At 46.3% G+C, this 26971-nt stretch overlaps 1 protein-coding gene across 2 annotated transcripts; it reads left to right on the top strand.

Annotated features, from left to right (window-relative positions):
• Positions 1 to 343: 343 nt before the first annotated feature.
• ISL1 (ISL LIM homeobox 1) lies at positions 344 to 26971 on the top strand. 2 transcript variants are annotated; one of them, XM_066617273.1, is made up of 6 exons: positions 344 to 371; positions 1826 to 2015; positions 7152 to 7411; positions 12783 to 13069; positions 17175 to 17342; positions 26855 to 26971. In XM_066617273.1, the coding sequence occupies exons 1-6, from the start codon at positions 344 to 346 to the stop codon at positions 26969 to 26971; spliced, it is 1050 nt and encodes a 349-aa protein (XP_066473370.1). The 2 variants fall into 2 exon arrangements, with proteins under 2 accessions (XP_066473370.1, XP_066473371.1); XM_066617274.1 differs by having other exon boundaries at positions 12786 to 13069.

Here is a 26971-nt window from a genome sequence, read left to right on the forward strand (position 1 = left end):
AGGCTGGGGCCGCGCCGCGCCGAGAGCCACACCGAGCGCGGCGCCTCCGCCACTCGCCCGCCTCGCCGGACTCGCCCGTGCCCAGCGCCTGGGAGCTCTCGCCCACCCCCTCCGTGTCCCATTAATCGTCATCGCCACCGTCAGTGTGATCAGGGAATAATATAATCCCACCTGCTCGGGCCGACCCTCAGATCAAGGCGCACCTCACCCCACCAGTGACAGCCGATCAGCACCTCCCACCCTGCCGGGACCGGCAGCCGCTCCTTCCTTTTTTTTTCCTTTGGGGGAAGCTCCATCACAAGCGTGCACCATTTCACTGTGGACCTTATACCCGTTTACAGAGATGGGAGATATGGGAGACCCACCGAAAAGTAAGAGAGACATTATTATTATTATTATCACTGTTATTGTTGTTGTTGTTACTTAGTGTTGTACTCATAAACTGTCCTTTAAACAAACAAAAACACAATGAAAACTAGATCTTGGCTACCAGAGATGGAGAAGGGAGCCTTTTGTGGGGCTTCTCTGATGCCCGAGCAGCCCGTGGCGTTCTCGGTGGCTTTGGAGAAGGGCTTCCCGGATTCAAAGCCGTGCAGGGAAAGGCGAGAGGATGGACTGGGACTGGGCATCAGAATCGAAGGACAGCCGCCTCCCAGGGAGAGAGATCTACGCCTCAAAACCCTGAATACATTGGCTGGAGGTGAGTCCCGGTGATATATGGGACTGAGAGCCCCATCCTATGCCTGTCTACCCAGAAGCAAGGTCAATTATAGTCAAGGGGGCTTACTCCCAGGAAAGAGTGGACAGGCTTGCAGCCTCAGAGCCCCATCCCATGCCTGTCTATCCAGAAGCAAACCCCCTTATAGTCAATGGAACTTACTCCCAGGTAAGAGTGGGTAGGACAGCAGCCTAGGAGCTCCATCCTATGCCTGTCTACTCCGAAGCAAGTCCCATTATAATCCCAGGTAATTGTGGATAGAATTGCAGCCTAGGAGCCCAACCCTATGCCTGTCTACTCAGCAGCAAGTCCCATTATAGTCAATAATTCCCAGGTAAGTGTGGATAGGACTGCAGCCTGAGTTGCCCGTGAATGGATCGAGGAGGGCAATATTGGAGGGGGGGAGTCCTGGTGCTTCAGACCCAGGGCATTGACTTCCCTGGGATGTGTATTTGCCACATACCTATTGGGAGGGAGCAATCCCACCCATGGAACTCAGTGAAATTCCCTTCTACGTGAAGCTAGTAAGGACTGAGATGACTCTTTCCAGCTCCCGTTTGGTGTGTGCAGAAAGGCGGAGGCGAACGAGCCTTTTAGGCGCGAGGAAATGAAATGGACAAAAATGAATGAAATTGACAAGTAGACACCCTGCTAGTGGAGGTTCTGCTTCATCGAAAGCGTGGTTTCTCGTGCCACAGTCTGGGTGACCAAATTAATGGCAAAGGCAGGGGCACTCGCGTCGCCGCCCCCCCCCAAAAGAAATACTTAGAGGGGGTGTTTGGATTGCATGGAAAGTGTCTGCAAGGCGCAAGTCCCCGGTTGTGCCAACCTGAGCTTGAATTGGCGTCCCGCCTGCTTTCTAAGCGAGGGAAGCCTTTGATGGCACACTCCGATGAGCACCCTAAAATGCTCCTCTCTCCTACACACGTCTCTCTCTCTCTCTCTCTCTCCTTCTCCCCCCCCCCCCCCCAATATAATGCAAAATCAACAACAGCAGCAGCCAAGAGTAGTCGCCCCAGGCGGGTGATCCCCACTCACAGAGCGTGTTCCTCGCTGTGGGAGAGCGAGTGGTCCAGTCGATCATGTCTGTGATGGTTTGCCTTGCAGAGAAGCGCTTGATCTCCCTGTGCGTGGGCTGCGGGAATCAGATCCACGATCAGTACATCCTGCGGGTCTCCCCGGACCTGGAGTGGCACGCGGCGTGCTTAAAATGCGCGGAGTGTAACCAGTACTTGGACGAGACCTGTACGTGCTTCGTGCGGGATGGGAAGACCTACTGCAAGAGAGACTACATCAGGTAGGCGGCTTTGCCTTCCCCTGCATTAGTTCCCTGTTCCATCGCATCAGCCCTTTAGGGGCAGTGATGCTGGGAGAACCAGCCTTGTAGGGGCTTGTTGATGTTTACGGTTTGTCGTTCTGGGGGGAAAAGACCTCGTTTTTTCCCAGAATAAAAGCTTTACCTGGAAGCAAGTTCTCCCCTAGACAGTCCCAAGAATGTGTGTGAAGGGTTTGAGGTTCCTAGCAAAATCCTCTTTTAATTTATCTGTATTCGCCTCCTAACCCCGAATCAGCAGCACTTCCACAGCTCCGACCTATGCATGTTTCTCAGTCCCAAATCAGTCCCACCAAATCCAGTCGTTCCTAGGAATGGGACTGTAGCCTTACTGGGATAAAAGTCCTATTAAGACCTGTGAGATTTACACCTCCGTTCTAAACAGGTGTAATTAATTGGGAAGTAAATCTCCCTTTCCCCACCCTCCCCCACCCCCTTCCTTTGCCCAACTGAACTGCAACAAGGAAACTTCCTCCTGAAGAAATATGTGTGGGACCCGGTTGTCACATCTAATCAAATGGGGTTGTCATCGTCGCTTGGGGTGCGATTCTGAGAAGCCTTGAAGGAATTGAATGTGTATCCCATTGATGACAATGGGTTAATCAACCCCATTGATTACAGCGAGGCTGGCTTCATCCAAGAAAAACCAGACAGGATCAGGGAACTATGGAGATGCTCGTCTGGGATTTGCGCCACCCCAGGCCTCAATGGAAGGACTGGGGAGAAAATTGCAATTGAGGGGGGGGGGGTCTTACTTCCAAGTTACAAACCTTAGAATCTCAGGTTTTGCTGGGCAGTGAGGCCTGTTGGGTTTCAGCGCACTTTCTTAATAGTAAATGTATTTGAAGGATCTAGTTACAGGCAGAAATGTAGAGATAGAATTATATCCTACATAGGATCCTATAGAGAATTTCGGGAAGGCGAGTCTGCTAGAATTTGTTGCCCTTTTTGATGCCCCCCCCAGCCCCACTGAATTAAAGTGGGCTGCTGGCCCTGGGGGCTGGTTGGCTTTACCCATGTGACTGTGTAAAACAGATCTTTTAGAAGGTTGTCCTATTTTTCCACCATCAGTGTACAAAGCAAAACTGGTCCCATTAAAACAGGCCCTTTCCACCTTCTCAGAAATAAATTAGAGAGCCTGGGAAGGAGCCCCCTTCTTGAGTTATTTGCAGGCAAGGCAAGTAATATTATTATTATTATTATTATTATTATTATTATTATTATTATTATTATTATTATTATTATTGTGCTCTGTTTTCTGGAGTGAGATGCCCCTAAAATGTCCCATTTAGAAAAGCCTGAGTTGTAATCTTTTTAAATATTAACCCTTTGAGCGTCCTCGGAGGGCTTTCCTCTCTTATCTTATCAGCCTTGATGAATTGGACAGAGGAGATCAAATTGCCCGTCATCTGTGGGCGAAACAATCGGTCCATTTAGATAATGGGACGGCTTCCTTCCTCCCCTGGAAATCTGGGGAGCTGATAAAAATGGCCCAGCCGCGGCCACTCCTGGCATTCTGGCCGAGAAACCTTGTTTGGAAAAATGTAGGGGAAGGAGAAAGAGGCGCTTTTCTTTTCTACCTTTTTTTTTATTATTATTGAGCTGGGGTTAGTGGCTGATTGAGAGAGGGTGGCCAGAAGCGACTGGGTGTCCTGCTTGGATTTGATCTTTGCAGAGAAGGCAAAAGGTGGGGTAAGCTGGAGAGGTGGGTGAACCGAGGGCTCGATCCAGGAGGAGATTCTCCTGCAGAACTCAGTGGCAACAAATAGCAGGAGAACTTCCCATCAGATCCTTCCCAAACTTTTTTTCCCTTCTTCTTATCACATAATTGGGATTCTCACCTCGTTCCTTGTGGATCACTCCAAGGGCCTCCCACCCCCCAGCAAAATGTACTCGTTGGGGCTTAATTCCCTTGAACTCACAGGAGGCTGCATGTGGAGGGAGCAGGGTGGCAGGGCTGGTTGTTTTTATTCCAGAAACAGGCCCTTCTCCAAAAAAAGGCCCTCGGAAAGTCAGGAGGCGAGGCGAGAAGCTGTTTCTTAGTAGTTCTCGCCGGCCTTTGTCCAGGAGATCCTTGAGATCGCTTCCGTCGAAGGCTGCCTTCGAAGGGAGCCCCAGTGATCCCTATCGGGAAAGATCGCTTGGGGGGGGGGGAGAGGCTTGGGAATTTCTCCCCTTTGTTTCCAAATATCCTCAGGGCGAGTTTTGGGAGACGGTCTGGGAATCGGCTAATTCATTTGTTTGTTGATCTCAGGCGCTTCTGCTGCTGCCGCCGAGTAAACCTGGTTTACTCAGACCTTAATCCCATCGGCCTCCGTGGGGTTTACGTCCGAGTAAATTTGCGGCGGAGGATGGCAGCTCGAGACCCCAGCTGCCCACCCGGATAAAAAACAAAACAAAACACAAAAAATCATTTCCTTGAAAGTAAAGCCCGTGGATTTGAAGTCAAGCTTGCTTCCGTGTAAATCAGCGTGCTTGGGATCGCAGCCCTGCGCTGAGACGGGCTCTGGTTTCAGTGGAATTTAGCCTGCAATTCTATGCACACTGGCCTGGGAGTAAGCTCCACTGAATACAGTGGGACTTACTTCTGAGTAGACAGGCCTAGGAGTGGGCTGTTACAACTATGCCGACGCATGTTTATTCAGAAGTGAGTTCCACTGGATTAAAGGGCATTTACTCCCAGGTAAATGTATCTAGGATTTTTGCCTTCTTTGACAATCAGTAAATGAAATATTGAATTTGGATAATTTATTGAATGTAACCAGGATCGGTGTATTGGTTGTATCTCACTTTTATTTAGCTGAGAACCGAAGAGTTTCTATGGTTACTTGGTTATTTGGCGTAAGGTTGTAGTAGAAACGCGGGTAGATTTGGCCTTAAAATGATCTATTCTGTCACCCCTGTTTATTTTTCTTCCTCTTTTTTAAGGGGCGATCACGCAAAAACAGCACGGATATATTCAAGTGTTTTACATATGGGATAGATGTAGCGTGGGTTCACTTAAAGGACCGTAGGAAAGCAGTACTCTTCTCATCGCAGTGGGAGGTTGTGTATAGGAACTGTTCCATGCGGGTGGGAGACCCAGACTGTGCCCCTTCTAGATCCGCCTAAACTTTTCCGTGGTTGATACAACTTTCTGGAGGATTCTAGCAAAGCGATGCGATTCTTGCCCATTCAGAATTAGGCTTCGAGAAACGGGCCCATGTTCTCGAGAGGAAGCCTTGAGGTTGGCGATTCGTGTATTCGAGCCGGGAGCCACTCCCTTGGTTTCAATAGGACTACTCGAGAGCAATTAGGGTGTAGGTAGCGGCTAAAATTAGAGCGGAAAGTAGGGGTGGAGAAAGGTCAATACAACCCTCGAAGAATACAGATAAAGCGATTCAGATTGCAATTAATGAGTGGACAATTAACGTGTCTTCCCCCAAGAGAATTTTCACCCTGATCTGAAGCAGAAATCCCATCCACACGCTTCTTTGCGAGTCTGTTCCATTGACTTGAAAGCGATGGAGACCTAGAGAAGCCACAATGTTTTGTCTGGGATTATAGAGATGTTGGGGGGGCACGATCCATGGATCACGTACCCCAGCTCAGTGTTTCCATTGGGTTACTCATGAGGAGCAAGCCTTGTGAGAATGCAAGCCTATCCACAATTTCCTGGGAGTAAGCCCCATAGACTATAACGGGACTTACATCTGAGTAGACATGCATAGATTGGGCTTTGAGCCTGGGGCTCTTTCGGGCAAGCTTGAGGGTATGAAACAAAGAGGCAGGTTGGGGGTCTTGAGGTGGGTGTGAGCCAGCAATCGTGTCCCAATAAAACAAAGGAACGCCCTTGGAGTAAGCCCTCCAGTGTGTCAGGATCCTTTGGAAGAAAAGTTGCCCATCTCTTAAAGCCGGTTTGTGAAGCGCTGGGCTGCCCATTTAAGCCTGCTGCCAAGGAAGGGGGTCCCCTTAAATTCAGTGGGATTGACGGTGTAGCATCCGAATTTTTTAACTATACTATGTGTGATGTATACAACAAAAATGTATCTGTATTTATGCATGTAAATGTATGTGTATACATTTAGACATACATTTTTGTAAATGTACATATGCATGTAATTATATACTTTTATTATATATAATGTATATACATACATGTATGATTGTGTGTGTATATATATATATGTATATATATATGTATATGTGTATATATATATGTATATATATGTATATGTGTATGTGTGTGTGTGTGTATATATATATATATATATATATACACGTATATGTGTGTGTGTGTGTGTGTGTATATATATATATACGTATATGTGTGTGTGTGTGTGTGTGTGTATATATATATATATATATATATATATATATATATATATATATATATATATATATATGCATAAACACACATAAACATATATGTGTATATAATAAAACAAAACCTTCTTGCAGTTTGTCATTCTTTCCCATCCTAAGCAGTTTTTCCTGTCCATATATTTTTATGTTTTCATTTTCTGAAGCGTGTAACAACCGATCTTGGAGGACAGGGGAGGGTCTGAATAATCCAGTCTGTAGGGCGGATTCTCTCTCCCCTGCTCCTTTTCCCTGCTTCCATTCCTCCCCTCCTACACCGAAATAAACCCAGGTGAAAGAAAACCCCCCCCCCAGGTTCTCCTGCCTGATTTAGCTTGCTGTCGTTCCACCTCCCCGCCCCCCGGTGTCTCTTTCCGACCCAAGGAGAGTCCCCGTCGGTTCTTCTCCTTCTTTCAGCTTCCGTTGGTCGAAGGGGCTGTTTAACTAAACCGGGCGCTGGAGAGAATGGGGGGGAGGGGGCTGGAAGGAATGCCTAGCAGTGGGGCTGGAGGGCTGGCAGTGAGGGAGGGGGCTGGAAGGAATGCCTAGCAGTGGGGTTGGTGGGCTGGCAGTGGGGGGGGGGGCTGGAAGGAATGCCTAGCAGTGGGGCTGGCGGGCTGGCAGTGGGGCCCAGTGGGGCTGAGCCGGGCCGACTGCTGGATGACTTCATTGGAAGGGGCGTCCGAAGTGACATCTCTTCTCTCTTCTTCCCCCCACCTGTCCCTCTCCCCCCCGTTGCCCCCCCCCCGGGCCGGCCAGGCTGTACGGCATCAAGTGCGCCAAGTGCAACATCGGCTTCAGCAAGAACGACTTCGTGATGCGCGCCCGCTCCAAGGTGTACCACATCGAGTGCTTCCGCTGCGTGGCCTGCAGCCGCCAGCTTATCCCCGGGGACGAGTTCGCCTTGCGAGAGGACGGCCTCTTCTGCAGGGCCGACCACGACGTGGTGGAGAGGGCCAGCCTAGGCGCCGGGGACCCCCTCAGCCCCCTGCACCCCGCCAGGCCGTTGCAGATGGCAGGTACTTCCAGGCCCCCAGAGTAGTGGACACTCAGGAGGGCTCTTCCCGCATGTCGGTGTCCCACTCTCACAGCTGCCTCACTCGCTTCCCACCCCAAGATCTTCCTCCCCCGCTTCCTGGATCCCAGGGCTACTTCTACCTGTTCCTGAGGCTGTATACCTTCTCAGAACACCCCTCCCCCGCCCTTCAGCTTTTCATGCAGAAGCTGGAGTGCCGGAGAGCACTTTTCTCAAACTGTGGGTCAGGACAATTTCAGGTGGGTCCCCACTCATTTCAATATTTTCAGATATTAAACTTGACGCTACTATGTCACTGCATTTGGGGAAATGTTACAGATCTATATTTTTAAAAGGCTTACTCTGTATGTGCTGTTAACAATGATAGCCAATGGGGCTTAAGTGTGGGTAGGATTGCAGCCTGGGTAAGTGTAGGTAGGATTGCAGCCTAAGATTGTTAAAATTTTTCCTGCTTGATGATGTCACTTCCAGTCATGACATCACTTCTGGTGGGTCCTGACAGATTTTCATCCTAAAAAGTGAGTCTTGGTGCTAAAAGTTTGAGAACCACTTCTATAGAGAAAACAAGGAGTGAAAGAGGAGATATCTGATCTTATTGATTGATTTGATTTGTAATCCGCCTTTCTCCTCAAAGAGCACCCAAGGCTGCTAGATGATTATCATGGCAAGATGATAGGTGGGAAACATAAAAATACACACAAAAATGCATATTTTATTATTATGACTACTATCATTAAACCTTATCTCTCTCAGAACCTGAATGGTCTGCAGGTGTGTCTCCCCCCCCCCCCCAGTTTGGTGGAGGGTCATATATTAGTAGGGCCATTGGGAGATATGAGCCCTTGGCCGACAGTGCAGTGTGTCTTGTCAATGGTCAAAAAGCCAATGGTGTGCCTTGCCAATGTGAAATGAAAAGGTTGAAAATCACTGTGTTTAAATCCTTACTTTGGAATAAATCACACTGAACTTTTGAGTAGGATGAAAGGGGCATGTTTCTGTCCTTTGGGTAGCATAGGAAAATATGAAATCATACTTCTGCTGAAATCCAGATGATAGGAAAGTGCTAGACTGATTGGATTGGAGCCCCTGGGTTAGAGGAGATGCCTAAAGCTATCCTTAGCTGTGGCCAAGATGTATATCTACTGAAGGACATACATGCCTCCTTCTGTAATTCTATGGATGCCTTGGAAGGAAGCCCTGCTTAACACAATGGGGCTTCCTTCTGACTCAACATATGTATATAGGATTGAGCAATAACTCTACTTTGCAATGAAATCCATGAGACTTGACCTGATCCTTTGTATGCTGATTTGAAAGGAAACTCCACATAGTTCAAGGGGGATTAGGGCCCAATTCTATCCAACTTTCCAACACTGGTGCAGCAATGGCAATGGAGCCCAGACATAAGGGATCAAACATTCCCCTACCTTAAGGAGGCCTCCATGAAGATGCAGTGCACTCCCCATTGACACAGCTGCATAAGAGCTGGAAAGTTGGTTAGGACTGGGCCCTTAGTCTCAAATTATATTAGAATTAGACTACTTTTAAACATCATCAACTTTAGCTTGGTTGTAGTCTCTAACTCAGCTGAATCTAGTGTTTGTCAACATTTGTCCTCCACCTTACCACTTCATGTGGTCCACCTATTTGAAGTACCAGTAGAAGTAACTGGCAATGACATCATTGTCAGTTACTTCTGGGTTAGGAGGCCAGATGCAATGTGAAAAGCACCAGTAAGAGGCACAGGGTAGAAAGGAGAGCTTTTTGCTCTGTGGCAGAGCATGCTTTGGAGCTCTGCCCACCAAGCCAAGCCTCCTACTGCTGTTTGTTGTGTTTCATTCCTGGTCTTGCTGCCAGATGGGCAGGTGTCCAGAGATCCAGTTACTACCACCAGACACCACCTCAAGTACCACTGGTGGTACCCATACTACTGGTTGAGAAACACTGATCTAAAGGATTTTGGTGAATTGGTGAAATACTCTTACACCTTCTAAATCCTTACCAGCAGTTCTATCCACATTCACTTCAGCTATTTCTGCCCAGTATTGCAGATACACAACATGGATCAAATGTGTATACCTGTGGACTGGGCAGAGATGGGTTAAAAGAAAATCCCACAGTCAGTAGAACTTGGATCCAAGTAGATGTATTAGGATTGCAAATTTAGTAATAGTTCTGCTGAAAGCAATTGAATTTAGGTATTTAGCTCCAATATGATAGGTGCAGGTGATATAAACCATAGCATTTGGCTGGTGACTCCAAGGCTGTGGCCCTAAACACCTTCTTAAAAAGAAGTCCCATATTTCTGTGGAAGCTACTTCTGAGTACAGATGCTTAGATTTAAATGGCATTAACTGCAATATGGACCAGGCTTTTTTTTTTTTGGGGGGGGGAAGTGAATTGGCATATGTATGTGATATATTTGGGGTTCAATTTTCCTGTTGAAGTCAATGGAAAAAAACAAATGATTGAAATTGGTTAGGAATTTAGCATAGTTGAAAGGGCATATGGAAGTAAAGGTACATGTTATGTATGAATTGCAGGAGAAGAAAAAAATTACAGGTTATTAAACTCCCCAGGTTTAAATATAAGCAGACACATTTATGCTTATGTGTGTATATAGCTATTGCTATATATCTAGTGATGTGGAGTGCATGGTGCAGGATCATCATGTACATGTTTCTGTCTAACACATCAAATGCAGAGAAGAAAGGAGCACGCACACACACACCAATACATGAGAGAGAGAGGGAGAAATCAGTTATTTGTATTGCATGTATGTAGAATATATATTAGTGCTACATATACATATGTATACATTTGAATGTATACATATGTATATTATTTACATAATCACAATGGAAGTATTTTTAAAGAGTGCAGTCTTTACATTCACTTGGACACAGGCTTTGTTCTAAACAAACATGATCAGGGCCTCACTGTCTCCCTAGGCTGTTTTCTCAGTGTACTCAGAGTGGAAAACGGGGGGGGGGGGGGTGTTTTCCTCTCCTGCGGAGGCCATGCCTGCATGCCACCAATTCTCTGTATGTTCTTCCTAACCTGGCCTATTTTGAATGAAGCAGCAAGGAGCAGCCAGTTTTGGAAAAGAGAGAAAGACTAATAACTACAGGCAAACACTTCAGGCTGTAATTTAAAACTGTCAACAAGCTCATCTTCAGTAACTGGCCTTCAAAGGGATTCTCAAAAAACATTTTTGAGAATTGGAGGAGCATTTCAGGTGACAACTTTAGAGGAAACATATGAGCTGGCCTACCCCCAAGACTGCCTCCGCCCTCCCTCTTTTGACTTTAGTGAAAGGGGCTTATTTATTTTCCTACCCCCAGAGGGTAAACAAAACAATGCTGGCTGGGAGAATTCAGGAGTCAAGGGCCTGTAACTCCTCTGAATGTCTGCCATTTTGCCCTCCTCTATCTGCCTTACTGGGGGGAGGGGGGCACAATAATATAGGACTAGGACCCTCAAGCCACCTAATCTGGGATAGCCTTTACTTGCCATAAACAGTGAACTCCTAAGTATGTTTACTCTGAACTCCAATTAATTATAGATTTCCTTCCAAGAAACACACAGGAGAATGAATAGGGCATCAAGATGTTTTCTCAGGCCTGCAAGTAAGGCTGCAATCCTGTACATACTTACCTGTGTGGAAGTTATCCCTTTGAAAACAATGGGGCTTACTTCTGAGTAGACGTGCCTACGATTGTGCTGTGTAAGAGCCCAGTCCTAGTCATGCCTACTCAGAAGAAAATCCTATTAGAATCAATGGGGCTTACTCCAAGGAAAGTGTGGATAGGATTGGGCAGTCATTCCTATTGAACTCAGTGGGGACTTCCTTCCTAGCAGACCTGCTTAGAACTTGGGGCTGTACAATACCGGACACTTGTGGATCTTCTTTCTCATTCAGACCTAATAGATTACTGTAGCTAGTTTGGTGATAAATGAGTCTGTGTGGGTGTAAGAGGAAGGAGTAACATTTGGAGCACATAGGTGTCTGGAGGCCATTCTGCCTCCCTTCAGGTTAATATTTAAGATACAAACCCACCACCTCTTTGTAAATGTATCTACTTAGGGGTAGGATCAATCCGTTTCAATATCACTGGCATATTTTCAAATTGCACCCTCAGTGTCTCCCCCCAAGACCCAAATGGGACTTTCTTCTCCAGAAGCAGCAGGTGTGTGCGTTGGGAGGGAAGTAAAGGCAGAGTCTCAGTGAAAAGCAGAGAGACTCTCGCAAGGGGCACGAAGGAGATACAGTTGTGGATAAGCAAGGTTGGAGAGGGCTTCCACAAGAGGGTCGTATTGCTTGTGGTCCACTTGGGCCCTCATTGTCTACAACTTGACCCAGCTGTGAAGGGTAGGTGGCCCAGGGAAGATGAGGAACTAGATTGCCACCATGTGATTACAGCTGTAGGATGCCTGGGCGCTGGCCCTCTTTGTGGAAGGAAGGGGGGCTAGCAGCCGTCTCCTCCTCCTCAACTGATCTGAGCCAAAGCTTCAGTTTGTACCGTGTCTCCCACAATCCTGACACATTTGCGTGGAAATCGGTCCGACTGGTTTTCAGTTGAACCTACTGTCCAAAGTAAGCGTGTTAAGGATCGCATACTTAGGTAGTGAATGCCTGGGGAGGGACATTCTTCGAGGGAACGCGCAGGAGGTTGGGCTGGGTTGGGAAAAACTACCACTCACTAGCATGGTGGTGGACTATCTCCCCCCCCCCCCCGCCTAGCAAAAATGCGTTTGGTTCATTTCATCATCACCCCCAAACCCGAGGGGTCTTTTGCGATCCATGAGCCTAAATGTCCGCATCATGATCGCTCTACCTCCATCAGTTGTCATGTTGTCTTGCAGAGTGTATAGGGGAATAGCAAGAGGTCTCTGCCCCCGGGGAGCTTACAGCCCAATCCTATTCACACTTTCCTGGGAGTAAGCCCCAAAAACTCTAATGGGATTTACTTCTGAGTAGACATGCATAGGATTGGGTTGTCACTCTCTTAAATGGGCAGTGGGGGGGGCAACAGAGAGGAGGAGGAGGAAGAGAGGGACGTGGAAAAATGACACCACCAGGTTTTGTTGCAATTGGGAGTGAAGCTGAAAGGGACCAAACAGTGGCGTAGCTAGAGGGGGGTGCAGCTCACTAAGTGTTGCAGGGGCCCGAACGCTGCACCCCCTTTAGCTACGCCGCCGCGTGAGTGATGGCTGCAGAGATTTCCCCTTGATTTCAGTGGGATTAGTGGCCGAGGAGACGTGCTGCGGGGCTGGTTGCTGGGTTGGCTTCCCGCCCTCCCCCGCCACTGACAGGGCTCCTGTTCCTTCCTCCCCCTCCCCTTCCCTTACAGCAGAACCTATCTCTGCCAGGCAGCCCGCGCTCAGGCCCCACGTCCACAAGCAGCCGGAGAAGACCACCCGCGTCCGGACGGTGCTCAACGAGAAGCAGCTCCACACCTTGAGGACCTGCTACGCGGCCAACCCCCGGCCTGACGCCCTCATGAAGGAACAGCTGGTGGAGATGACGGGCCTCAGCCCCCGGGTCATCAGGGTCTGGTTTCAAAACAAGCGCTGCAAGGACAAGAAACGGAGCATCATGATGAAGCAGCTTCAGCAGCAGCAGCCCAACGACAAGACGGTGAGTCGCGACCCACGCGTTCTCTTGACCCCTAGGGGCGCCCGCCGGCACTCCTTCCTTTTCCCTTGTCGCTCTCTTGCCTTGGCCCTTTCAGAGTACAAGAGCTCAATGCATTGATTCCCAAACTGTGGGTCGGGACCCACTGGTGGGTTGTGACCTGATTTTTGGTGGGTCGATGAAATGATCAGATAGCTAATTGCCTCAAGTCCTGAGACTGTTCAAAAATCAGATACTGTAACTGCTAATTACCCTGCAAAGAGCTCAGCTCCTGCAGTTTGCAAGGCAGCAGCTTACTGCCCTGCGAGGAGCTGAGCTCCTACGGTTTGCAGGCATGTGTCAATATAGGGAGATAAATGTTTGTCTTTTTTCTGGTTATTATTACTTATAAATAAATACAAATTTATGTGTAGATCTCATTTTTTAAAAGACTGGTAAACCTAGGTGGGTCCTGATATAGTGTTTTTAAAAGTGGGTCCTGGTGCTAAAAAGTCTGGGCCCAATGTCTACAGCGTGGAGGAACTGAGTTATTATCAGCCCAGTTGAGAGAGAGAGAGAGAGAGAGAGAGAGAGAGAGAGCGGTTGCTCCCCCCTCCAGCTTTTAACAGTTGCAAGCGTGAGAGCTTCACCTGTTGAATGTGTGCTGTTAAAAGTAAAGCAGACTGGTCTGGAAAATAACGTGGCTGTTCTCATTTAAGGAAATGATGGGGGATGGATGTTTCTAGGTTGGGGAGGAGGGTGGATTAGTTTGTGGGGGAAGGTTGTGTACAATGGAAGTAGAATTTTAAATCTCTCCCCCCCCCCCAATTGGCCTATTTATAGGAGAAAGTGAATCCCCTAAGAGCTGCAACAAGAGAAACTTTTGTTTCAAGAGAAACTTATAAGACAGCTCGAAACAGAGTGCAATTTTAACTGTTTTGGACTGCGGTATACTCCCCCCCCCTTCCATAGTCCTTCCACAGAAGAAGATAAAACTAAGGCGAGCGTCATAGCAAGAGGGGGTGCAAAGTACTAAGTTTTGCAGGGACCCTCATCGCAGCGTGCAAGCGACCCCTCCCTCTCGTAGCCATTCCGGGTTGGGGGAGCAAAACGGAGGCGAATGCTTCTGTTTTGCTTCCCTGCCCCGAATACCTGGGCGGGGTGGGGGCTCTTGCACGCTGCTGTGAAACTTAGCGCTTTGCAACCCCTCTAGCTACGCCACTGACTGAGGCTACAATCCTGCCCACATTCCTGGGAGTAAGTCCCATTGACTGTAATGGGACTTACTTCTGAGTAGACGTGCACAGGGTCGGGTTCTAAGGCGCTTTCGGGGGTGGGTGGGTGGGTTGCAGCTCATTTATTTCTATGATCTTTAATGGTGGGGAGGGGGGAGAGAAGAGAGAAGGATCCCTTGTTAAAATTTCCCTCTCTTGAATGGACACTCCGGTTCAACCGGAGTAGCCGAACGTAATTCGATTTAAGAAGTAGGTTGGGGACGAAATCCTGTTACTTTGAACAGAATAGAGGAGGCCAACTGGTGCTCTCTCGATCATATCCCAATGCACTTGGGGGGTGTCGTGATCTAGTGATCCTACAGGAACTGGGGTCTTCCGCTCGGAGCACTGAGTGGCGCAGCTTGATTCTATATACATGGCCACTAGGGAGAAAGTTGGTGTTCTTGGACCCTACTGTACTTTCAAGCAACCCGATCCTATACACTCAGGAGCCCTTACTCCTATTCATTTCAACCCCTCACTGATTTCAACGGAACAGAACCCAGGGGGGACTGCAGCTTACTTGGGAGTAACTGACACCGAGCAAAGTGGGGCTTACTTAGGAGTAGATATGCTCGGGATCGGACTTGGGGTGCAATCCTATCCCGTCTTACCTGGGAGTAAGCCACATTGTCTATAATGGGTCTTACTCCTGAGTAGACATGCCTAGGCTTGGGCTGCTGATCTGTTTCATGACCCCCCATCGGTTCTGAATTCCAGGCGACCGGAGAGCTACCGCGTCTCACCCAGTGGGTGGGTAGGGAGGGGCAAAGCACTAAGTTTCGCAGGGAGCTTCACCGCAGCGTGCAAGCGGACCCTCCCCCTCCCCTTCGGAGCCATTCGCGTATGCTTCCGGTTTTGCTCCCACACATGGAATGGGTCCGAAGGGGAGGGGCCGCTTGCACACTGTGGAGAGGCTCCCTACAAAGCTTAGTGCTTTGCCCCCCTCTAGCTACGCCACTGACGTCGAGGGGTACCCTAACGTATCTAGTCCAAATGAGCGGTGTCAGGGCAGGTCGTTGCTTTCCTCCTCCTTCAGGAAGAAATAGCAAGAGAGGAGGCTTATACTGCCTTAGCCTATGCCTGTCTACTCAGAAGTAAGTTCCATTAGAGTCAATGGGGCTTACTCCCAGGAAAGTGTGGATAGAACTGGGCTGTTAGAGCCCAATCCTGACTATAGTGGAGCTTACTTATGAGTAGACATGCATAGGGTTGGGCTCTTAGTTCGTAAATCTCAACGAGAAGGGAAAGGAGAGACTCGATTGGACAATGCTTTAGGGCTGCCTACCGGGTTAAGTAGAATTTAAGGACTTGTTTTAGTTCCACACTGTGGAGGGTCATAAACCCTCATTTGAAGTGCATCCTTGGCGCAGATTTAGGAGTTATTTTGGTCACAAACCCCACTGAAAATATCTGCCGGGTTTGTGGGTTGTTTTTTTGAAGCCTCTCCTTGGGAAGTAGAGAGAGATGGTTGCCCAGGAAACAGTGGAGACCACACCGTCCATCCACCGTTCAGTTCAGGGGAAAGGCTGGGATTTCTTGGATTGACATCCAATCGCCAAACACATAGCTTGGCAGTGAATTCCATTGATACCAGCGGGCTCCACTTCCAGTTGCAATCCACTGGGTGGACGGGAATCCCAGAGATGTCAGGGATATGAGGAGGGGGGGAAGCGGGGAATGAGCCTGACACAGCCATCTAGACTAGCCCCAATCCGGTGAAATGCGTAAACCGGGTGCACGCAGGGCAGCCAATGGAACGAACTGGATTCGCTTCGGTTCAAGCGCTTGTCTGAACTGGCCTTGAGGCTCGATGTGTGCATGATGGCGAATTCTGATAGCTGGAATCTGTAGCCAGAGTCGAGCTCTGTTTACGCAGAAGTAAGTCCAATTGAGTACAATATGGCTTACTCCCGAGTAAGTGCGCAGAGACGCTTAGCCGTGATAGCCCCACTGAGTTCAGCCCGACTGGTTTCCTAGCAGACAACAAGGGTGCGATAGGAAGCACATTTACTCCCAAGTAAGGCTGCAATCCTGTCCACGCTTTTCTGGGAGTAAGCTCCATTGACTATCATGGGACTTACTTCCAAGGCATCGAATTGGGTTCTAAGGCTGCGATCCGATGCACACTTCCCTGAGAGTAAGCCCAGTTGAACACAATGGGACTTACATCTGAGTAGGTATGCATAGGATTGGGCTGTAAGTCACGCTGAGTTCAGCGTGGATTGCTCCGCGTCGGTATGGTACTGAGCTCATTGAAACTGGGGTCGACAGCACGGACAAGACTGTCCCAAACATAAGTAGCGTTACTCAGAATCAGGCCCATAGTCAGAATTCTAGAGGTGGGTGGGTGACTCTTTTTTCAGGGTGGGCAATTATGGCTGCAATCCTAACCACACTTTCCTGAGAGAAAGCCCCATTGAACAAAATAGGACTTGCTTCTGAGTAGACCTGGTTAGGATTGTGCCCTATGTTGGGTACATATACTGGTGTGCAAAATGAAAGCATGGAGAAACATCAAAGATCCATAAATGCGAGGGTGGGCAAACTGCTGCCCCCCCCCCCAGCTACAGCCCTGCTCAGAAGTGATCCCCACTGAGGTCTAGGGGAGTTGCCATTGAAGTCAATGTGCTCAGTCTCATCAGGCGGGGAATGTGTGTGTGGGATTCCCTCCCAGTCCCACAGAGGGAGTCAAAGGGAAAAGTCACCCACCGTTCCACGAAAGGCAGCAGATTAACAGAGTCAATAAAGTCAGGCGCTTGATAAGCCCAGCAAAGGAGTTTATTGACTCCGAGACAATCGCGGTTTCTGCGAGCGAACGAGGCCATTCACAGCCTGCGCCGGTTTGTTTGCAGAACATCCAGGGCATGACTGGCACTCCGATGGTGGCGGCGAGTCCGGAGAGACACGACGGGGGCTTGCAGGCGAACCCGGTGGAGGTGCAGAGTTACCAGCCGCCTTGGAAAGTCCTCAGCGACTTCGCCTTGCAGAGTGACATAGATCAACCGGCCTTTCAGCAACTGGTAAGTGTCAGTTCCTGGCCACAGTGCACGGGCCAGCCTGACTCCAAAGGCCAGCCTGGCTCCCCTCTGTCACTGCAGAAACCTCTTTGCAAGGCTGACCTTGCGAAGCACCCAGATCTCTCCAACCAGTGGAAATCCACTTCTGCTTCTGTGTTGGAACGAACACAGCTACATGCCCGCAGAGGGCCGCCTGTGAAAGATCTTGCGCACCCCTGTGAGTGCCCCCTCCCGGAAGCACAGTGGGAAGCACAAGCAAACCCTTGCAACTCTGTAGGGCTGCCCTAGGGTGGCAAACTGCAGGTCAGTTTCAGAGTCAGTTTCACACAGAGTGGATTTCCATGTAGGGATCTGGTGTGCCTACCTATTTAACAGCCCAGTCCTGTGCATGTCTACTCGGAAGTAAGTCCCATTAGCGCCCCATTAATGGGGCTTACTCCCAGGAAAGTGTAGATAAGATTGGGCTGTAAGTTCCCACCATCTAGTCTCGATTTAGTCCATTGGGAGCAGAAACTGGTGCAATATTTTATGTATTATTTGGGGGGGGGGTACAATGTCCAATATTGGCTGCAACTACAATATTCGGTTGATTAGAATAATTAAAAATATGCAAAAAGGTTTCTCCAATTTATTGAGTACAAGACTGAAAGAATAATTTTAATGAAAGTATTTACAGAAATTGCTGGTGGCAGGCATCACAGAAGAGGAACTTCCCCTTCTGCCTCTCTTATAGGAGAGAATACCTCTTTTTGGATGGTGCAGGATGTGACATTTAGGGCGCAATCCTAACCAACTTTCCAGCACCGAGAAAAGGGCAGTGAAGCTCCGAGGTAAGAGAACAAAGATTTCCTTACCTTGAGGAGGCCTCTGTGTCTGCCATCCAAGTACAGGATTCAGTACATACCCCATTGGCACAGCTATGTCAGTGCTGGAAAGTCGGTTAGGATTTGGGCCTTAAAAGAACAGTATTTTTCTTTCTTTAAAAATATTGTTTTATTCATACACGTGTTTAGGCCGATGATTGATTCTGAGGATACTTATATAATTAAATGCTTAAGATTTCTTGGACAGGGTTACAGCCCTTGTTATTCTTGTTAGTACAGTTTGGTCAGAGGTTAAAGTTCCTTATTGTTCTTGGCTGCCATCCTGTACCCAGCTGAGCTGCTTCTGTTCCACTGAAGTCAAGGGGATGTTAGGAGCCTAGCTGTGTGGAGGATTGCAGTCCCTTTCTTTTCTTACTAGCTACAAAGTGTTTCTGTAAGGTTGATCCAACTTTTGTCTCTTCAGCAACTGTGAGAGACAGGTTTAGTTGGCTTAGTTTTCAACACAACACAAAGACTACTTTGTTCTGACAATGTACTAATAATGGCATGTGGCTTGCACAGCCCAAGTTGTGAATCTGGTCCATACAACGAAGTTCACATGCTGGTGAGATTTAAAAATAATATTGGTATCTGTTCAGAAAGAAAGAAAAAATTATGTTAAAAAAGTGCATCCTTAAATACACAATATACTTTCAACACAAAGTTCACCTTCTATTTTGCATCCTGTTAATGTATTTCTTAAATATAGATTATTCTGGTATATTGTAATGTTAGCCTTTAGCATGGTTTGTTCAATTGTCTAGCACAGTGGTTCCCAAACTTCAAAAGCCCACTGACCACTGAGGCAAAAATTGGAATCGTTGTGGACCACATGCGACTGTGGGGAGGGGTCTGGTCTCCACCCTCTCTGGTGGTCCATCTCCCAAGCACTCCCCCACAGACTGTCAGAGAGAACTGCCACAGCCACAGCTGACATGTCAGTGACTGCGGCCATGGCTGGTCTGTTCTCTGACCTATTTGGTGGTCCATAGGAGATTGTTTGCTCAGTGAGACACTGGAAGTGATCAAGGGTTGTTTTATTTTTTTTCCCCTGAGACCTTGCGGACCACTTCTCAGGATCTCATGAACCACCTGTGGTCTCCATGGACCACAGGTTGGGAACCAGTGGTCTAGCGCAGATGAGTTGCTTCATCTTTGTTCTTATGTACCTTTTAATCATATATTTCTAATGCTAGATTGTTGCTTTTTTTTAAAGAAAAGAAAAAATTGTAGTAAGAGAACAATGAAACAATGGCATAATATTAATAGTCTGGCTTTGACCAAAAAGCTGGCAAGATTTTACCAACCAATTCTGTTCTTAACTCACTTCCTTATGCCTACATCATTTGGCAGCTCATATTGGACCATATCATCTGCAATACTTAGGCCCAACCAGGTGATTTAAGGACAGAAGTTCAAGCTTAACTCAATTTCCTGGCCTAAGTGTGTTAAAACCAGATCTTAAAAATATTAAGGTATGTTATGAATGGTTTTTTAGTTATTAAAATTCATAATAGTAATGACAGATTATCTCATGATTGGGTGGATAAATGTTTCTAGAACTGTAGGAGAGAGATTTTATTTTGATGGGAAAAATAGTGCAAGTAAATTCCCATTGAAAAAGTGTATTTCTGAGTAAATGGATTTTAGACAAATGTCAATGTTTTGCTGCCTGAAGCAGAAATTCAGCTGGCACCCTCCATGGTAGTCAAAGTATAATAAACTCAAGAATAGATATTGCAGTCCTGAAATTGTGATCCAAAATCTACCATAATCCAGTGATGTAGCTAAGGGGTTACAGGGGGTAGCAATTGCACCAGGCAAGAAGCTTTATTGGGGCAACAAACTGAGCTTGACACTAGTGGCCAAAATTGTGAATACCTTGGTATTTTTGAGTAATACCATCATGTTATGTACCATTTGATGCAGAATTTAAGGCAGAATGCAATGAAACAAACCACATAAAAATATCTCTACTCAATAAAAAATTATAGCCAAATAACTAGAATATAAAAACACAACTGTATTATTTAACAAAAATGGGATTTTCTTAACTGAAAACTGACCAATGAGACTGATTGTTCAGAGAGTCAATTAGGTGTTATTATGATACTGCAGGGAACCGATAAGGTAAATATGGTGGGGGAGCTAGGGGGGAGGTGCCAGAGCAAGCAGTTGGCAAGCTACGGGGTGGGGGGGGGGGAGGAGGCAGATTTTTGCCCATTTTCACTTTTATAAAAACTCGGGCTTGACAACACTTCTGAGGCATAATTTTGAGCTTGGCGCCAGGCTACGCGTTCATTAGCTATGCCACTGCCATAATCTACTATCTGCCTCATCTTGTCTCATGATAGGCCAGGCCCTGTATGGAGCTCTTTTGCTTTCCTATTTTTATTCCATGTGCTGCATGTACTCCAAATCATCATACTTGTGGCCTTTTCATGCAGCTTTTAATGATAAGATGGATAGACTTTGTGGGAGGAGATGAGTCTGGGGAGATATAATGGAAGAGGGGACATGATATGGTGTGAATGATGTACGTCAGCATTGGAAAGATGGGTGAAAGGCTAGGATGGGAAGATTTATTTGGAAGCAGTCATGGTGGCCTTCTGCTAAGGAAAGTTCATTGAACTAAAGTCAATAGGCATTTGGTGTCCCTGTGCTGGGCCTCAGGCAGAGGGTCTATATCCAGAGAGGCTTATCCATTTTGAGCATTTTAAAAAGAAAATGTAGGCTTCAGTCTTGTGCCCCGTTGAACACAATTGGTCTGTTTTTAAGTGTGTATACGATCTGGCTGTAAGCAAACCAAATTAGGCTGTCCAAGAAGTTGCTGGGGCAATAATATTATTAGAGGTCCTAAACACACATGTTGTCAGAAAACTAGCCTATCAGGTTGTAGTATGGGGGTCATGAAGTGATCAGCAGGGGTTCTAGGGGGAAAATACACCTTTTAGATCTCATGATGCAGCTGCTTAGATTAGGGAAATACCATCAGTTGACCATGATACACGAGTCCCATTGAAACACAGTCACCTTAATTCCCATGGGAACATGGGCCTGCCTAATTTTGTTTGGCAATAGATTATAGCTTTTTTTCATGAGAGCTGAAGGCAGATTGAAAGTGTAAACTCGTCCTCATCCTGCCTTTCATGAACAGGTTTTTGCTTTACTTGACCTAGGTTAATGATGGATCCAAATGAATATGCTTAGGTATCCCACACTGGATACTGGATCTTTCTCTCCAGTCACTTTAAACTGTCTTCAGAACCATTGATCTATTGTCCCATGACCAAGAATTCTCCCTGGCTATAGAATTAGCCACACAGAGCTCCTTCATCTATAAGAATCATTCAGTATAATTAAATAGACAGGATACTTAGACATATACAAGGGGAGGATGAATGGAACATTGTCTTCCATTGAAGCCCATTCAAACAGGAATTTGGCCTGAGTGGACCTTACACTGGATCAGGAGAATTATGTGAAAGTGAATCAATTTTTAACCACTGGATTTACATCCAAAGAATGTGCTTACCATCCATATGAAAAGTTATCTGAAATCATCTGCACCGCACTAGAAATGGTTAGGAAAACTCCAATTGAATATTAAGGAATATTCCGGAAGCCTATGGCAAAGCTCAGATTGATTTTAGTGGTTCCAGATGACTTTCAATTTGAGGCAAGTTGTAAATCATAGAAGATTTATAATTCTCTGATCATTAACAGTCCAGCTAAGTCCCATCCTCTATCCTAGTGTTTCTCAAACTGTGGGTCGGGACCCACTAAGTGGGCTGTGAGCCAATTTCAGGTGGGTCCCCATTCATTTCAATATTTTATTTTTAATATATTAGACTGGTATGTGACGGCTTTTGGGGAAATGTTACAGATCTGTAATTTTAACAGGCTACTATGTATATGCTTTTAACAATGATAGTCAATGGGACTTACTCCTGGTTGAGTATGGGTAGAATTCCAGCCTAGGATTGCTAAAAATTTTCCTCCTTGATGATGTCACTTCTGGTCATGGCATCACTTCCAGTGGGTCCTGACAGATTCTCATTCTGAAAAGTGGGTCCCAACACTAAAAGTTTGAGAACCACTGCTCTATCTAGTTAGCGAACAGGTAGTCATGGAGTCTAATGGGGCATTCTCCAAGATAAGAATGCATAGGATTACAATCATTATCTACCATTTTAAATTGTGCTGCTTGGTAGTAAATGTAACTGATGGCAATAGAATTGAATTCAAACAATGCATTTAGGATCAGGGCATTAAGAAAAGTCGAGGTGAAAGCAAGGAGACATACAGGCTGATCCAGCACTGCTGACTCAGAAATACGAAATTCTATTGATCCAAATGGCACTCCATTTCCAATTTATTCTTACTCATTTAATAAAGTATGTGTAGGCTGTTGGTTTCTTACTTGATATTTCTCTGAGTGCAAATGCCAGAATATAATATGCACAACTCTTGAGTCAGTTATCAATATTCATCATCATCATCATCATCATCATCATCATCATCTTGTTGTCATTGCTATTATGCTTGATGTAATCATGATATACTTGTGAAAATATAACTGCAATATCTCCGTGACTCTCGGGCCTTTGGCTAGGTCCTGAATTGCAGAATATAACCATTCCAGCACAGGTTGTGATGAAGCTGGTCCTTTCCAAGTTATGTCTTCCATGTATTTTAATGCCACAAACAGTGCCTAGGACACACGTGCCCTTTATCCGTCTGGTGCGTCACCTGCTGTTTTGTACTTGGGTACAAGAACAGAACAGGTCATGACAATCTCCCTGTAGGATCAGTTCACATGCTGTGATTTTCCTTTCCAAAAATAAGTTTTGTGTTAGAAAATAGGTGGTGCCTGTAATAACATTGAGCATTTCCGTATTACTGTTCACAGTGTTCAAAGCACTTTGCATACATTATCTCAGTAATCCTTATAGCAACTCAGTGAGGTAGGTCAGTATTATTACTCCCATTTTTTTAAAATGATAGGCTCAGGGTGAGTCTTAAGGCGATTTAGGGCACAAGCCGAACCAGGTCTGCTCAGAAGTCCTATTTTGTTCAATGGGGTTTACTCTCAGGAAAGTGTAGTTAGGATTGCAGCCTCTGTGGGTTCATATCAGAAACCATACTTGAAATTGGGAAATTCCTGGTTTACAGTTCAGTGTTCACACTGCATCATCCCACGTAACAATTCTACATTCATGTAATTTGCTGTGTGTGCTGGAATGATAAGACATGCTATAGCTTCCCTTTCTACCAAAGGTACATGAAAATTATGTATATATACTTTTCCTGCACAGAAGCAAATTCTATGCAGAAAAACCAGGACCCATGAAGTGGTCCTTGATTTATGACTTCTTGGATATATTTGTTATCCTTGTATTCTGCCCTTCTTCATGGAGTTCAAGGAAAGGCATTTAGAAAAGGCACACAGTGTGTAGAACATACATTTGATTGAAAAACAGTCAGCTTCCGCATGCTGTCAACAGCATCATCAAGTGACACATTCCAGATTAACAAACGTTCTTGTAAAAACAGCCAGGCAACCGGTGCTCATCATGTTTACTCAGAAGGAAGGCCAAGGCCTTGCATTGAATCAGCCCATTGGTCCCGCTCAGAAATGGTCTCCTCTATCTGGTAGCATCTCTCTGGTATCGAAAGGTTCTTTCCTTGAACTTGCTTCCTCAATTCCTTTTTTCACTGGAGATACCAGGGATTGAACCTGGAACCTTTTATATGCAAAGTATATGCATGGTTTATCACCAAGGTCCACTTCTAAGGGCTCATCAATGACACTGATTCAAATACATTGAGCTCTGAGTTGTGGTGGGGAGTGACAAACCAGTGAGGGGCACCTTCATCAGCCTGCTACCCCCCTCCAGCTTACCACCCATGAGTCTCTTTAGTTGACTCTCCAATCTCTTCCCACTTGTTGAGAGTGAGCGGGAAAAGATTCAGGTTAGTGGCAGCCCACCTCTTCTTCCACCACCACTGGAGGAAAAAGGGCCAAAGGTCCACCACCTCTTCATCCACAGCCAACTGCTTTGGAAAAGCAAAGAGGGGAAGGTGCCAGTGATGTGGAACCCAGGTCCATTACATGGAGCTTCATGCTCAACCTAGAGGTTCCCACCATACTCAGCACATCTGAATTACTTGAAACTGGATGGGGGTTGAGCAATGAGGTGGTGCTGGAGCTCCAGGTGCCACAGCTACAAGTTTCCTGATTGCTCCATTATGTCATCCTTGCCCACAACCAATGAGGAGGAGGAGGAGGCAGCAAGCAATGCACAACTGGCAGCAGAATTGAGTTATCCCAGGCATAAGAACAGCTCCACTGGATCAGGCCATAGGCCCATCTAGTCCAGCTTCCTGTATCTCATAGCGGCCCACCAAATGCCCCAGGGAGCACACCAGCTAACAAGAGACCTCATTCTAGTGCCCTCCCTTGCATCTGGCATTCTGACATAGCCCATTTCTAAAATCAGGAGGTTGCACATACACATCATGCTTGTAACCCGTAATGAATTTTTCCTCCAGAAATTTGTCCAATCCCCTTTTAAAGGCATCCAGGCCAGATGCTATCACCACATCCTGAGGCAATGAGTTCCACAGACCAACCACACGCTGAGTAAAGAAATACTTTCTTTTGTCTGTCCTAACTCTCCCAATACTCAATTTTAGTGGATGTCCCCTGGTTTTGGTGTTATGTTAGAGTGTAAAGGGCATCTCTCTATCCACATTATCCTTCCCATGCATAATTTTGTATGTCTCAATCATGTCCCCCCTCAGGCACCTTTGGTCAGGCCTGGGGTCTCCTATATTCCAGTTCAGTTCGGTTCCTATACTCCAGGTTGTATTGCAATTGTTTGTGGTCTTTGGGCAATTTTCACTGTCCCTCAGTTGGGTGTAGAGAACAGCGAGTGCAGGATGCTTACTGCTGGTGGATCAGAAGACCAATCACTGTTCTGGAGTTTCTTACCTCTAGTCATCTCCTAGTAAGAGTTTGAGCAGGCATAAGAGTAAATGTGGGCCTAGTCTGATGGTTCTCTTCCCCATATTAGATTAGTGTTATGAGGTGACCTTCTGATCACAATGGCGATCTATTTGCGGAGTGACACCCTCAAGCACCCTCTGCAATTGCTCTGATTAATGATCAGCGCTGTTGCCAACAGCTTCATTCAGAGATCCCTTATGGCACTGAACATATGAATATGAAGTTCCCTTTTACTAAGACAAGCATTTGGTTGGTATCACCCATACTGACCAGTCCATCCAGCCGTCACTCCCCAAGATCTCAGGCATAAGATCCTTCCATGCCATGCTGCCTGAGATCCTTTAATTTTTAATTCCAGGTATGTGAATAAGGAAGCTTTTATGATTATACATATCATTGATGAAATGGGGAGTTTGCCAACTCTTCCCCCTCATCTGTTTTATTATGAAAACACAGGCCTCTTACTGGATTGGGCTGGATTTTTTCAAGGCAAGTGTTTCTTAATGGAGAAATCTGCTTCTGTGCATGAATCATTCTCATTGGATTAGGGTGAATGCCTTCCAAGGGGATTACTTTCAAATGACTGGCTTCTTCATTGTGACCTAAGCCTACATTCCAGGACTAGCCAAATACAATTGTAAGCTTCAAACCTGAACTGGAACAATTACAGAGAAAGACTGCCCTGCAATATTTACCCTTCCAAAACCAAACCTTAGTCATTGAGTTCAATGGTTCCAAATCAGTGGTCTTTTCTCCCAGGATCTTATTCTTTCTGCCTCAGTCCCTATTTGAAAAATGGGCATATAGTAATATGGGCCTACTTTACAAGGTGTTTACAGGTTTGCTGAGATAATGAATGTGAAGTACACGGAATGCTGATTGATAGTTCTGATGATTGAACATTTAATCAAATCCCAAGGTTGTTTTGAGAACTCACTTAAGTTCTTGATTTTGTGGACACAGTGTCCATGAGACTTGGAATCTCCACCCCCACAAAGGATTAATTTATTGGCTATGTGTCTTTCCCCCAATGAATAACATCCTACGAGTATTTTGAATGTTCACAAACCTACTCAGAGATAGACAGAGAGATAGACAGATAGATAGTATTCACAAAAAGATGTAAAAAAAAAAATGACAAAGCCCTACTTCAATGCATGCATACTTGCTTCAATTTCATAATTTCACAATGCAGTGGCATAGCTAGAGGGGGTGCAAAGCACTAAGTTTTTCAGGGAGACTCACTGCAGCATGCAAGGCCTCCTTCCCCCACCATTCCAGGTGGTGGGAGCAAAATGGAGGTGTACGCCTGGCTCTGAAGGCCCCTTGTAGGCTGTAGTGAGGCTCTCTGCAAAACATAGTGCTTTGCACCCCCTATAGCTACACCACTACCGCAATGTGGTGCAATAAAAGAGGAATATCTCAATAGGCAGAATGTCAAAGTAATGGAGGATCACTTATTACTGGCAAGACAGGTAGAATTTGAATTTGTATGAGTACTGTTCTCATGGTGCCATCATGGGGCTTTGGTCTCTGCCCACAGGAGCTTACAATGAATGCAATTAACTCTGGAAAGCCTCTTCTTTCTTGTCAACGTTTCTCTCTCTCTCTCTCTTTTTTAATAAAAAAATGTTTGGCAGGTTAATTTTTCAGAAGGAGGCCCAGGTTCCAATTCCACCGGAAGTGAGGTAGCATCTATGTCCTCTCAACTCCCGGACACACCTAACAGCATGGTAGCCAGTCCTATTGAGGCATGA

The sequence above is a fragment of the Tiliqua scincoides genome, chromosome 2 (assembly GCF_035046505.1).
Source record: "Tiliqua scincoides isolate rTilSci1 chromosome 2, rTilSci1.hap2, whole genome shotgun sequence".
Taxonomy (NCBI): domain Eukaryota; kingdom Metazoa; phylum Chordata; class Lepidosauria; order Squamata; family Scincidae; genus Tiliqua; species Tiliqua scincoides.

What these genes read in the sequence shown, in the direction of transcription:
- ISL1 (XM_066617273.1), top strand. Translation starts at nt 344, where the DNA reads ATGGGAGATATGGGAGACCCACCGAAAA. An exon ending in TATGGGAGACCCACCGAAAA is followed by an intron (nt 372 to 1,825) that starts GTAAGAGAGACA and finishes TTTGCCTTGCAG; the next exon opens with AGAAGCGCTTGATCTCCCTG. An exon ending in CAGGCCGTTGCAGATGGCAG is followed by an intron (nt 7,412 to 12,782) that starts GTACTTCCAGGC and finishes CTTCCCTTACAG; the next exon opens with CAGAACCTATCTCTGCCAGG.